A 14637-nucleotide genomic window follows, 5' to 3' on the forward strand; every position below is an offset into this window, starting at 1 on the left:
ATATGGGCACACTTAAGAGGCACACATCTGATGCAGCTTCAGTCAAATACGTATTAAGGTGATAAATATTTACGAGTCAGACATGACCAATGATTATCAAACCCAAGTTGTGTATGTCACATTTCAGAGCTAAAATCCTAAATCCATTTGCCTCAGCCTCGTGACACACCCTTGTTTTATCAGAGGTCCACCTTGACAAGCTATTACTCCACCTGAATAAAAACACTGCATGAAGCACTAGGTAAAACGGAGGTAAATTTGTAGGTAAAGTAGGTAAATCTGCTTGTGTAGGTTTTGCATCCATAGGGCAGAAATGTCAAGATCTATTTTACTAACTCACCTGTTTGATTTTATTCCATAATGAATGTCAGTGCTGATACTGTAGGAAATGAACTCTTTTTCCTCTTCTCCTTCATCTCCCACGTCCTCTGCAAGAAATATGCCACATAATAAATTTTCTTTTTCCACTCTCTTAACCATCTTCTGTTATTATCAGGCTATTTTCTAACTTTTAATTTCTACACCAACCTTAATTAACTGAATGAAGTTAAATTTAGCTTTGTAATATCCCCCAGATTCAGATTGAGAGTGGGTTCACTGTTTTTTATCAAAACTCCATGAACTTTTCTAGGTTGCTATAAAAAATGATAAAACATTACAACAAGCAAATTATAATTCACATTCTGAAAGCCAAACCTTCTGCAATACAGAATGCACATCGACCTGTAGAGATATGCTGCCAGGATAACTACACTTCAGTGAGACCTTTAGGCAGCTGCTAAAGCTGTTTTCTTTTAAAGTTTGCTTTGTTTATTTTCAGACTTTTTCTTTGGAAGTGATTTGGAAATTACATCTCTGGACAAAAAAATCTTCCGACAAAACAAAAACTCAAGCCGTGGGAAGTACTCAGGCATCACTCCAGCCAATGTATCACAGATGATGTAATTGCTGGGGATGCAGGCAGTTGTGCTGCAATGCAGTGATTCTGTGCAGGTTACTCCCTGCTGGGGGACACACTGACTGGGCACATTACAGTGGACTCTCATTCATTTCATTTGGTGCTTCATAGAAGACACAACCTTAGGGTGTGACGTTTGTGATCCCGAGCACTGTAAGTCTGATCACAAAACAACACTGCACTAGACACCACAGGAACCCATAGGAAAGCTGTTGGCAGGCTTAGCTAGAATGACACCACATAGCAGTTTTCGTTACTCAGAAATATAGCTTCCGTTTTATTGTATTTGTAATCAACAATTTACTTCATACCATCTAGTCCATGCACAAATTGTTTTTAATAGTGTCAGAGAAAACTGCATCTCCATTGCTGCTGGAGGATCTGAATCTGTTAAGTCTGAAGACCGGTTGTCAATCAGAAAATCCACTCTTCCCAAATAACTGCTATTAAACCAAGACATTGATGGAAATCCCTTCTGCTGATAGTAAATTAGTACTCGGCTTTTAGAACATGTAGTATGTATCTCAATTAATTTTTTCCCAAATGACTGCTATTAAACCAAAAGACATTGATGGAAATCCCTTCTGCCAATAGTAAATTGTACTCGGCTTCTAGAACATGTAGTAAGTATCTCAATTCATTTTTAACCATACGCATATAACAATATCTATGTGACAAGCCTGGAGCTAACTGATCACCACTATCCTTCATTACTTCCAACCCGAACAAAGGCCATCCGACCTCATGAGACTGACAAAAAGGAAATTTAGAAATCATCTCCACAATCCATTAGCATCCAATGGATTTTCTTTAATTTTTGTTAAACGCTGAAGCATGAATTCACACAGATTGTTGGGGTTTCCCCCCCCAGGAAATTCTACTGATATCCCTGCAAAAAAAGATGTCTCATGCTTTGGAAGAGGAAGGAGAATAATCAGTGGAAATAAGCGTAAGATCAGCAAAGGGGTATTTTAAGCAACACTTTAAGTTCACAGTGAATAGACAGCGAGCGGAAGAACCTTCTTCATGTCCCCCTCAGTGTACAGTAACTGCAGGGCATGTCCCGTACCTTACCCTGGGGCTGCTGCCGTGTTAAATAATGCTGTATGAGGTGATGGGAGCAACACCTGATGTACATCCACCGGCACCGAACCAACAGTGCACCGGGGGCAGAGATCCAGAGGTTTATTAAAATTTTGCAAGCTCAGACTGGCAGGCACATAGCCATATACAAGCTGCAGGTCTTGTTTTATAATAAGAGTCTGTTATTAATGAAATCTAGATATATTTTATTATTGTCCGTTAGGCTGGATCCCGTGACAGCAAGTGCCTGTTCAGCAAGGGATTTCTTGGCAGTATAAAGCCATTTTCGAAACGGACAGACTGGGTGACAGCGGCAGGTAAGTAGCAGAGATGTTTTTCCAGGCCGGTGCCAGTTTTGCCGCAGTATTTCACGCAGCGTTTGAGGTTTCCGGGCGCCGTGGCCACCAGGCCCCGCACACCCAACACAGCCGCCGCAGGGCCTACGCCCGCAGTTACGCCCTTTGCAGCCTCGCTAACTGGCCGTAGCGCAACGCCTTTTACCGGCCTATTCCACTGGGTTTTGCGTTTGGTTTTTTTTTAATTTTCTCCAGGGTTTTGGGTGTTTTCTTTAAGTTTGTTGTGTTCCAGGCCGGCTGCCGGCCTTGCCAAGGCGGCCATTTCCGCAGCAGAACGGAGCCGCCGCAGGGAGCGCCTGCAGCCCCCTGACGGCGCGGCTACACTGGCGGCGCACGGAGCCCCCGCCCGCCGGACAACGCGCACCGGGCCCGCCGGGCCATGCGGGGCCGCCCGCTGATGCGGGCCCTCGCGGCCGCCGCCCTCGCCTAAGAGCGCGCCCCTCGGAGCGCCCGCCCGCGCAGTGCCAGCCCCGGGCCGCGCCGCAGCGCTGCGGGCCGGCGCCCCCCGAGCGGGGCCGTGCGTGAGGCGGGGGCCCCGCAGCCCCTCGGCCGGGCGGGGGAGCGCGGCGGCCCCTCCCACCCCGCGGCAGGGCGGCGGCTCGCGGCGGGCACCGCCGCCATCTTGGTAGCGCGGCCGCCGCCCGGCGCCGGCCTCACCTTTGAGGGTGGAGCGCTCCACCAGCACCGTGTGGACCTGCGGGTCGGAGAGGAACTTGCGCATATGCTCCACGGCGCCCTTCTCCTCCAGCGCCGCCTCCAGCACCGCCGGCGCTTCGCCGCCGTCCTCCAGCAGCAGCGGCACCAGCTTGCGCAGGTGCTTCTGCAGCACCGACACGTCGGCCACGTTCTGCACCGCCGAGCCCGACACCTCCATGCCGCCTTCCTCGCCGCCGGGGCCGCCGCCCCCGCCGCCGCCGCCGGAGTCGGACATACCGAGCAGGGACCGCAGCAGGCGTGCCGCGCTCCGCCCGCCCCGGCACTGGCCCGCCCGCCGCGCTGCGAGCGGCGCCGCGCCCCACCGGGCAGCCTGGGAAGGGCGGCCCCGCCCCACCCCGCCCCGGGGGCGGCTCCCGCGCCGGCCCTGCCCGCCGCCCGGCAGCCCCGCAATGCGGCCGCGGCGGCCCCGCCCGCCCGCGTGTAGCAGGGGGCTTGTTCCTGCGATCGCTGGCGGGAGGCGAGCGCGGCGGCTGAGCTCCTGGGGGCTGAGCAGGGAGAGAGAGGGACAAACCGCCCCCGCGTCGCTGCCCCCTGCGGCCTGGCAGCACAGCCCAGGCGAGGCCTGTCCTGCCACTGCAGGGCCTCACTCGCCCAAAGAAAATGCGTATTCCGTGTGAAAAATAAAGCCATAAGCCATAAGAACAGGTAGCACAAATGACATTTTGCCCTTCAGAAAGAAAGCAGCAGGCCTGCTCCCTCATCACCATCAGGGGCTGATGACACAGCTTCTCCGGGAAGGGCAACCGCCCCCCCCCCCCCCCCTTTTGCCATGAGTGCTTTGTACACCCTGTGTACACCCAGCTCATCCCGCCCGCGCCCCTGTTTACTTCGATGAATCCAGCACCCGAACCATTAATCCCAGTCTTCTGTGAGACCGTTTCCCAAAAGCCTAGGACATAAAGCACACAGAAGGGACTGAAAGCACAGTGCCGAGCAGCAGATTTTTCCTTCAAAATCTTTCTTTTTAAAAAATCTTTAGATCTTTCATAGATGGCACATATGTGCCTGCTGTATCCCAGTGTATGTGTTTGATCTCAGCTCTCGGTTTAGCTCACTGCTGCCGAGATGGCGACTCCGTTCCCCCTTGGCCACGCTGGTCCCCTCCCTCCCCCTGGTCCTGGCTGGTATTTGGATGTTTCTGGGAGAGGGGAGGCGGCAGGGAAGTTCCAGAGCAACTCCACTGACTCCCAAGAAGTACCCTGCTGCTGCTAAGGTGACCCACAGACTGAAAACTCCAGTTTTTGTTCATATGAAGGTGGAAAAGGAGTTGTCTCCCTAAAAATAGAAACAAGCAACCGAACCATACAGAACTGCCTCTGAACCCCACATCCATTTCCTCAGATGGATACGCAGGCAAACGCACAGAGACCCTCAGGCCCAGGGTCTGTTCAGAGATGCGCTGCACAAGACACGAGGATGCTGGGGTAGGACACCCTGCCTGACAAGGAAGCCCTGACCTGTAAGCCACTACACACACGTAACTTGGCACTGAAGTGTGTTTGTCCAGCTACGATACCAGGAATCCAGAAAGCCCAGCCATATAGCCCAGCCCCTGTTTCTACCAGGAAAAAAGCATGCTTATGCTTAAGCAGGTTCCTAAGGGGTTTAGGAGTCTGGTTTAACTTTGAAAAAAAACACACTGATTTCTTAAGTAATACAAATCTCAAACCTTGTCTGTTCAGCAACCAGGTTTCAACCACAAGCACCAGAACTGATCAAGATTGTTCATAGAAAACTGATCAAAACCATTTCACTCCCATCCTAGCCTTGTTGGAAAGGCAAATTATTTTTTTTTAATGAAGAAAAATAGTGGTAGATACTCCTCTATTATACATACAGAATATAGTTACTGAGGCAGTGTTTAATACAACCCTCACCTATTTTTTCCCCGAAGTGTAGTTTGCTCACACACTATCATTCTTCTACACGCAAGTTGTATTTTAGGATTACATTTCATATGAAAAAACCAAAAGCGCTACCTTTGCTAGGCTGTCTGAATTCCACAAAGGCTACCCCATACCTGGTCCTGCCCGACTGCTTTCCAATGGAGGGAGAATTATCTACTTACATCCATGCAGTGTGTCTGTATAGGCCAAGCACCCCAAACCCCACAGGTTAAATGAACACCCTAGCCCTCAGGATGCTCATTAAAAGCACTGATAATGCTCTTAAGCAACCTAGATATGCCTTGAGTGTAACTCAGATTCTCTTAGGAGATTAGCTCAAGCTGTGGTTCCATGTGCTAGCATGCTCATTCTTCTAAACAGCTGTCATCTGCTGCACCAAAGTGTCACAGAATCTGCGTAGCTTACAAAGCAAGATACAGCATTTATTACTGTAAAATGGCTGCCAGGAAAAAAACTATGAGCAAGGAAAGTAAGGAGAAGAAAGCAGGAGAGAGAGCAAATATGAATTCAAGTAATTATTTCTATACCACTGCTGCTGAATTGCAGAGAAAGTAAGGTCACAAACCCCCCAAGTCTCATGTTACTGTAGGTTTTAAAAACAGAAATATTCCATGTGCAACAATACACTATGGTATAAAGAGTACGTCTAGGATTCTGATGTTTAAATGCTAGGCTACCTGCAACTAAAAGCCAATGTAGATAAGACACTGTATTCCTTTAACCACTTCCACCTCACCTACTGAGCCAAAGGGAGGGGAAGATGTAAATTAAGTTAAAGGAAATCAAAGCAAAGACAAGACAGACTAGCTTTTTGCAGTTCTCATGTTCAGTTGAAGACTACGGAGAGAAAAGGCTTTAGCTTGCTCAACCACGGTGAAAAATCATTTGCCTTGATCTACCTCTAGTTAACTATGAATGCCCTTTTTTTGGATACACAGAGGACCTGGCCCTTCTCATAAGTATGTGAGAAGCCACTGAAATCAGCCATCCAAAAGACAAGCTTGCCAGTATGACACATTTCCCCTATAATTTAACTAAAAATGAGTACTTCAGCGAATCAGAGTAAGAACTAGCACTTGTCAAGACAGAAAAGATTTGCTCCTGGCAAATGCCATACAACATATGTAGACAGAAAACCTTTTGCATAAGTTATAAAAGAAACAACTTCATTAAAAAACAAACAGAAACAAAGATTGTCTTTTTCCTATATTTAACAATGATTTGCAAGTATTTGAGACCGAAACCAAAGCAAATAACCCAAACAAGTAAAAATCAGAGCAAATCACTTGTTTTCCCATCTTTAATCCTCTTGCATCTCTAATTCTGCAGCCAGAGTACTAGAGAAATTACTATGGCAAGGGTTTTACACTTGCATGAACCCCCTTACTGTGGTCCTTTGGATCACAAAAAAGCCTAAAATAGCTTGGGGCAATTGTGAATACCCTTCTCAGAACAGTGGAGGCCCTCTCTCAACACCACAGGGCTGATGCTTATGAAACTTCATGTTTTGTGTGTGCAGTCCTCCACCTGTGCGGGAGCGAATGCAGTCCCAGTATGACTGGGTTCTGAGAAAGCCAGCTGCAGTCATGCTGCTCTTCAATTATGTGAGGAAGGAATAATGTATTATCTTCTTTAGCTCCACCGTAGATCTTCCCTTGGGAAATTTTTCATACAAAATTTTTAACTACATCAAAGTTTTGTTTCATAAGGTAAAGACAGCCCAAGCCAAGTCTCACCATATAAAAGAAACCATAATCCAGAGAGATGGTGATATAGTAATTAGAATGGCAATTTCTTAATTAGCTACATGCAGTCAGAGTCTCCACAATCGTTGTGCACAGTAAGGACAAGACTCAAGGAGCAGAAATGCTCCACTTTTAGGTGGGTGGTCCATAATGGCATCCAGAACAATGCTCGGAATAACCTGGAATCATAGCTCTCCACTTTATGTACACTTGTACTAAAGTAGTTTCCATACAGCACACCAACAAACTTCCAAACACAAGCATACTTGTGCTACACTAGCACTTTCCTTTCCACTTAGAAAAAGCCAAATCAAGCAAGCAATGCCAAAAAAAGTTGCTGGTCAAAGCTCCTGAGCTTAATAACCTTAAAAAGAAAGGATTAAAGTTCACTTCCTGAACACGCTTGCAACTCTGCAAGGGATTATGTAGAAAAATATCACTACTGTCAGTACTTTAAATCATCGTATTTTGAGAGGCATTTGACCCCGATTTTGTAAACTGTATGACTGAACCCTCAGTTGTTCCAATATCTACTTTTTGATTCACAATTCAGCTTAGGAGCTCATGTGACGAGTTTACTTCTGAGCTCATGTAGAAAACTATTTCTTTCAGCATGCAAAGGCTTGATTTATACCTCAAATCTTACATTTCTAACTCATCAGTAGTCAGATACTGACCACAGGCTTACAACAGCACTCCAACCCCCCACCCATCACCCCCGCCCCCCCCCAAAACCCACCACTTACTGAAACTCAGCTTTATGTGAGTTAATTTCCTCAGTCTGTTTGAAGACTTTAATGGATTCCAGAAGGCTGACAATTCCTACTGAAGACTTTTTTCCTACACCCTTGCCACCTGACCGCATACCATCACCTACCACACTATAATCCTTGATTTTATGGCTACTTTGCTTGAAGCCTGACAATATAGAAGTGTTACAGGGGAAAATATTATGGTATGAAAGGTGCGCCTTTCATATTTGTAGATTGGAGATTTATCAGATTCCTTTCAGTACTGACACTTGTTCTAAAAGTGTTCTGCTTTTTTACTGAATATCCATTATTCCTGCTTTTTTTACTAATGGCCTTTCTATTTTTTTTTTGCTTTTGTGAAATTTATGGTATTATTGTAATTTGTACAGAGGATTCTGCCAACAATGGCAATCTGAACACACCCCCAAATGCCCTGTGCTAAATTTAGTTTCATGATGAGCAAGTAAAATTCACATGTTCTTTATTTGTCCATATAATACACCATTTTTTTTCCCTAAAGTCTTAAAATTAGATAAAAGCATATTAAATGGCAGGTGTATGAAGTTCTTCAGAAACAATGCCAGAACAAAAAATCGAATTACAAAATGTTAAAAAATATGTAGGTACATTTGAACTTAACATTCCACTAACGCATAATGTTACAGATATTGTCTAATGAAAAATAATTGTGCCACTTACCTATTTTTGCTGTTTCTAGGAACTTTTTATTCTGTACATAGGACAATTCTGTACAAAATATGAAGTCTACATTTTTATTACTTATTACCATAAAACAAGGTACAATGTATGTACAATATTAAAATGAAGCCATACTAAAGCCACACTAAAAAGACACTTGTAATATTACTTTTGACATTCCTGATATACAGGTGTAATTTTGGAAAACAGGGGAAGGTGTCAGACAGAACTTTATGAAGAACAACAGTCACCAAAATTCTTCAATTTTTCTTTTTATTTTGGATGTATTAGTTTTAGAATGGTTTAGTACAGGATTATAAGTAGTATATAAATATTGACAATAAACATGCTAAACCATTAGTGGTGAAAGATTTTGGAATATTGCCTAAGCAAATGTTCAGTTGCCCAAAACTTCAAAGATGACTTTATGGTGAACTTTAAGCCTTTAAAAAATACTGCAATATTTCCCTTTTTGGTGAATGTTTATCTTCAATAAAGAACAGAAATAAAATCTAGACAGGGAAAGATGTTCTTATACGTTGAGCATCACACAATCAATCAAACATTGATATACAGTTCTTTTTTTTCCTTGGGTAACATAATTCCTTTCAGCAACCTCTTGCACAAACATACTGAACACCCAAAATCAAAGGTAACTGATAATCTACCAGCTAAAGATGGAAGTTCAAACAATGGTATATCAAAATACATAGACATTGCTTTACACAATTAAAAAAGCACCCTTTTTCCCTCAAAAGGAGAAGGCATCTTTAAACTGTTTTAATATAGTTTATCCTAATGGTAAAGCATATTCTTTTTCAAGTTTTACAGGAAATGTTTTCAGACACAGTGGACATTCCACTTAAAGGTTGGGTTGGTCTTTAAATTTAGTTGTTGTAAGCCAATATTCACCACCCACAATTTTCTTCCAACAGACAACGTAACAGTATCAGAAATTGAATGTTAAATGCAACCAACAAACAGCAGGCACTACATCTGCACAAGGTTACTACGAATGTCTGCTTTGCGCCATTTTTTTTTTTTTAATGGATGCAGGAGACGTTTTACTTCCTTAAAAAGTAAAACAAAACTATTTTTAAAGAAGCCACATTTTTATCTCTTTTATGCATCAAGACATTAAACATTAAGTTATATCATGTTACTGCCAGAGACGAAAGAAACTAATCACCCATTTAGAATAGCAGAACACATTTCAAACAGCTTGTAAGCAGGATAAGTAAGTCAAAATACTGGCCACCCTGAGAGAAATCAAATATTGAAGACAAAGCACTATATTTGAAAAGAGATTTTCCTCCCGTGCTTTTCCATCTACAACAAAAAGCTCATTACATGCAAGTAATCTTGTGGAATATATAGCAGCATTTGAAGATATTCAGCAACTCAGATGCATTTTCAGTTCACTTGTGAGGTGTATTTGCAGCACATGTGCTCTTTACAACAACAACAAAAAATATTTTCACGGTAAAATTATGGTCACTATCTCCTCAGCTCTTAGACTCATTTCAAAAGAAGCAGAATGGAATTCAAGGATCTGTTCTTTTTCCTATTTTAATAAGCTTGTGATGTTGTCTTTCCTGAAAGGTTATGTTCATTTCTCAGATAAAAACTGATGCAACTGAAATTACGCATAATATCTGCCACAGAATATTGAACTCCTAGAGCCCAAGAAAAATGCTGAGTATTAAAAGCTCAGATAAGGGAGAAAACAGTGAAAGATTATTTTACTGACTTGAAAAAACTGAAAATGAAGTTTTATATTCAGTCTATTCCCAGTCATAGTAAACAAATTTTTATTTTAGGAAAAATTCTTCTACCAGTTTGTATCTGGAATACTGGTGCTGTATTATACACTAAAGACTGGAAAATATGGCTTTAAATATACATAAAGTATTAGGACATGGTATATATAGACATGTATCTTTATCCTAAGTAAAGGAGAAATAAATTTACAGAATTCTTAGAAAGGAATGATGATTAAGGATTGTCATGAAAAGTTACCAGGTTGTAAGCCATGTTTTGTAATACGAAAGAATAACTGTATTTTCAAAACTGCTGGTATATTACAAGAGAGCAATAATGTGGAAACAACTGTAAAGTTGAGAAATCTTAGAAAAAGTTTAATATTTAAATTTTAAATACTTTTACTTTTGAAAACACACATTTATCATTAGTACCAACTATTGGTCACTCATTTATTTAGATGGAAAGAGTTCACAAAATGCTTTTCTCAAATATGACTATGAAACCTGCATGTTATCAGCCAGCTGGTACTATGATAACACCTCCAGGAAATTGTGTCCACTTGATTATAGTCAACCCAATATTCTGCATATGGAATTAGGTAATTTACCATTGTTTGAACTACTAATCTTGAGCTGCATACTCTATTAAGTTATTGCCTACAGAACTGGGTTGAAGAAAGCTTTGACTTTGTGGTAACTGATTGGTATGGCACAAAAAAGTAAGTTCTACTGTAGAACTGAGTCCAGAAAAAAAAACCAAACAAAAAACCCACCAAAAAACTGTTCCTCCAAAATAATATTTCACTGCAATAGTTTATTGCCCGTCATGTGATATTAATTCATCAGCTCTGCAATGTGATTCCAAGGCTTTCATGGTATAGATATCCTGAGGCAGTTCTGACTTGCGTCGCACAAGAGGACGATCTTTTTTCTGATCTTTCTGTGCCTGAAATAATAGAACAAAGTTGGCCAAAAATATTAATTAATAAACAATTATTTAAAAATACTTCTTGCACATCACTATGTTCACTTATGGGAAAACAAATTAAAAACCTATGGGGAAAAAGTTTATAAATTTCTCCTCTTTTTAACCCACCAGCTACCCAGTTCAAGTCTGGAAACCATTTTTTTTGCTAAGAGGAAAAATTAGAAACAACTAAGAAATTCTAAGCTATTGGCAATCATGACATTACTATCATGATTATCACTTGATACGATTTTTAAAAATAAAATTATCTTCTATCTTCTCACTTATTTTTCATTTTGTATGCCTCTACATGCAAGAGAAATAATTTTAAAGTTTCTCTGTGCTTCTAATTACCTGCATGAGTCACATACCTGAAAATTTAAGGTTCTGCTGTTATTTTTATCAATGCCCTCTCAAAAAAAGACTGTATTCCTATCAAAATACCTCTGAACTAACTACATAAGGGTGTTTTTATATAGTTCCCATGTCTGTCTCACCTACTGTAATTTGCCTGTTAGATTAATTATGTTTATTCATGTTCTTCTATAAAAAAGTCCTTAGAAAAATTCATTGGCTTTTACTTAGCCATTGATTTACTAGCATGTTCAAAAAGTTAGCAAGTTATGGTCGTCAAATTTTATTGTAGCAAAGACTATTCACTATAATCACTGACATAGTCTGGTACAGAAAAAAATTCCTGGTCTACTTTCCTCAGTCATTCCACCACCTCTCCAGTATGAACACCCTGCTGCATTGCTAACCTCTGGGATAAACCAGAGTTTTCACTGAAACTATAGATAACTTGACATAGTTCACTTCTGAAGTTTTATTTAAAAAGAAAATAAGCTGTCCTTTTGATTTGGCTTTTTTTTTTTTTTTTCCCCCCAAACCGCTAACTGTAAGACCTCTTCTTTTACCATCAATTTTCGATGGTACTTAGCAAGGGATATATAACTGTCTCTCCAGCATCCACTCAAAGACTGATGCAAGAATGCTACCTAGCTTTCCTTCTGCAATACCTTAATACGTAATCAATCAATCCTTTTCCTGCCTTGTGACCCAGATTTATCAATCTCCTTGCAAGCTTTATACTTCTCACAGATTTCTCTATGTTTTTCTAATAAGAATTCCTGCTTCAAACCAATCTATAAGCTCTGCTAGGACAGGATCTCTGTCTTCGAAAAACAGCCTTATAATCCTTCTAATAATCTCATTTACTTCTTGCATACTTTTTTAGCAAGGAAAAGTGGGAAAGCATGCACTTGGGAGAGATAGCTAAGGAATGCTTGAACAGTTCCAACACAAGTTGCAGGATTTTATTTAGTTTACAATTTGTTTATTTTCCATTAGCACAATTTTTTAATCCCCACCCCTATCTAAAAACTGGGGAGGGGTGGCAGAAATTAAGTTAATCCATAGGAGTGCGATGCACTCGTTTTCCAGCTGGAACACTATCAAATAAGCTATATATAGCCCCAACACCATAGCTCTTGAATTCTTTGTAGAAAAGAAGGTCAGACCTCGGTAGGCTCCTTGGTTTTAGTTTGGGTTGCCGTTACTGTTTGCACTGTGTAATACTGGCTGAAATCCCCAAACACTTGCAGCAGCTTGGACTGGGAACTTTTTTCTTAACTGCCTGCCCCGAATACTAGTATATAGTCATACTTCGGCTGCTCTTCTTCTGGAACTGATGTTAGAGCACTCAGAGTTGGGAGGTATTAGTTTTATTTCTCTCTGGCCAGGATGGAGAGTGAACCAAAGTCTCCTAAGTCTTGAGAAAATGGTTATGTGCTAGAAAATAGCATAGTAAAAGATGGACGCTACCATCAACACAACTTTAAGATTAAGCAGTATGCTTTTTTGCTAATTATCTCATATGTATCAAGTATCAATTATCTTGTACCTTTATCCACTAGGAACTGGTTCTAGGTTCTGGAGCTAGTGAAAGGAGGCAACTCTCCCCATTTACCTGGGCCTGGCTAAGTAACCCAAAGTTTGAAGAAAGGCAGAGGTTTAGAAACTTCAATAAACCCAGTACTCCTCACTGACCAGCTCTAACTAGCATTCCCGTTCAGGGGAAAGCTACCCTCATTCATTGCCCTGGACAGGGTGTAATTCAGCCACCAAGATTTGTGTGTAATGCACAGGGTTCCATTCCAGAGATAAGTGTTTAAAAAACAGCAATCACTGAGCATATCTTGGTGGCATTCCAGAATTTCTTTTGATTTCGACCTTCATCCAAAATGCCATAGAACAAGTAATAAATAAAATATAATCTTGCAGAATGATGACCCTGGAATTTTAAGAAAGTAATGTAGGTTAGGTTGACCTTATGCTTATTTTTATCAAATTTCTTGTCTGATACATTGGTTCAAATTAACTGACTATCTTTGATCTCAACCAGTTTTTCCAGCTCCAGATAATTTCTCTGGTCTTAAACATTGCTGGATTTAGAGATATTCATATTATTGATATTGCGACCAGACATCTTAGTGATACTGCAGTGCTCTCTGGCACCTCTCCATCTTCCATGAGCTCCAAGTTTAAATCTCAACTTTGAATGTCAGGATGCTAGTTTCACTTAACTGAAGTTAAATTAAAAAACACCTGAAAATTACAAAGCATTAGCTAAAGATGAAAAGACTGGAATGACCTTAAGACTCCTTGCCCTGTAGCAGGTAGTGGACTGTGACAGAGGGTAGACTGAGGAAGAAGACTCTTGAGTGGGCAAGACAAATGCACACTTTACACATTTTTTTCAAAAAATAGTAGCTTTAGCCACTAAGAAGGCTCTGAATAACACGCAAACAAAAATGTCATTACTAGACTTTGACTATATTTTATACAAGTTTTCCTTATGAAAAAACCTAAACTGTTATATAGAGAATAGAACATGATGTGGTAGATAATAGCCATATTTTTAACTGTCCTTAAAGAATGTTCATTGTTCCCACTGTGACAAAAAAAGCTATTTCCAAGTGAAAAGAAAATTAGTTTCTATAGAATAAATTTCAAAAGAGAAGACACCAGAAATATAACACTTTATTCCTGGCTGCTAAAGTACCACTTAAAAGTAGCAGCTCTAATTAAGTTTATTACTCTGTGATACATGGTTACAGGGCTGAAAATACAACCCAAGTTTATGTCTATGATTAAGTCATTTAAAGTACTCTAAATTATGAATTACTTTTTTTTTTCCTTTTACTCTTCATATGGCTTTACCTGACAAGCCTCTTCTTTCACTGTCTTTTTCAACATCTGCAAATCTTCAATTAAAGGCCCATCTGTTTCCATTGCAACAGGACTGTTCAGCAAACTCGTGTCACTGTACGTTGGGTACTAATAAAACGCAAAGTGTTAAAATAATCATTCGTAGTAGTAATACCTAAATATTAAGCGTGTATTTGAGCATTTGAATGGTATGATTAATCATTTGAGCTTAGCTTCAAATACCTTATGCTTCCAGGCACCAATTAATACATTTAAAAATGGAACTCAAATTTCACTTGTAAGAAACGTCCTTTTGAAAAATACAGTCAGAATACATAAAATATGCTTTGATTATCTGAGACTGAATTTTAAAATATTCAGATTTTGCCAGTACTGAATGTCTACTATGGCACTCATTTATCTGAAACCTTATCAATACATTGTGTCATAATTTGTGAACAGTGTAGCAACTGAAACACA

The 14637-nt window shown here is 41.0% G+C and overlaps 2 protein-coding genes across 4 annotated transcripts in view; both read right to left on the reverse strand.

Moving 5' to 3' along the window:
- DYNC1H1 (dynein cytoplasmic 1 heavy chain 1) overlaps positions 1-3401 on the reverse strand; it is a 46065-nt gene extending 42664 nt beyond the window's left edge. The window contains exons 1-2 of the mRNA XM_037394230.1: positions 3055-3401; positions 341-428 (exon numbers count right to left, since the gene is read on the reverse strand). Coding sequence (XP_037250127.1) covers positions 341-428; positions 3055-3328 — 362 coding nt within the window. The 5' untranslated portion in view covers positions 3329-3401. The remainder of the gene's footprint in view (positions 1-340; positions 429-3054) is intronic.
- Positions 3402-7982: 4581 nt separating this feature from the next.
- Positions 7983-14637, reverse strand: part of PPP2R5C (protein phosphatase 2 regulatory subunit B'gamma) — an 88925-nt gene continuing 82270 nt past the window's right edge. For all 3 annotated transcript variants that reach the window (XM_037393448.1, XM_037393451.1, XM_037393450.1), the window contains 2 exons: positions 14170-14286; positions 7983-10926 (listed from right to left, as the gene is read on the reverse strand). In XM_037393448.1, coding sequence (XP_037249345.1) covers positions 10795-10926; positions 14170-14286 — 249 coding nt within the window. In that variant the 3' untranslated portion in view covers positions 7983-10794. The remainder of the gene's footprint in view (positions 10927-14169; positions 14287-14637) is intronic.

Source organism: Falco rusticolus, chromosome 7, assembly GCF_015220075.1.
Source record: "Falco rusticolus isolate bFalRus1 chromosome 7, bFalRus1.pri, whole genome shotgun sequence".
Classification (NCBI taxonomy): Eukaryota; Metazoa; Chordata; class Aves; order Falconiformes; family Falconidae; genus Falco; species Falco rusticolus.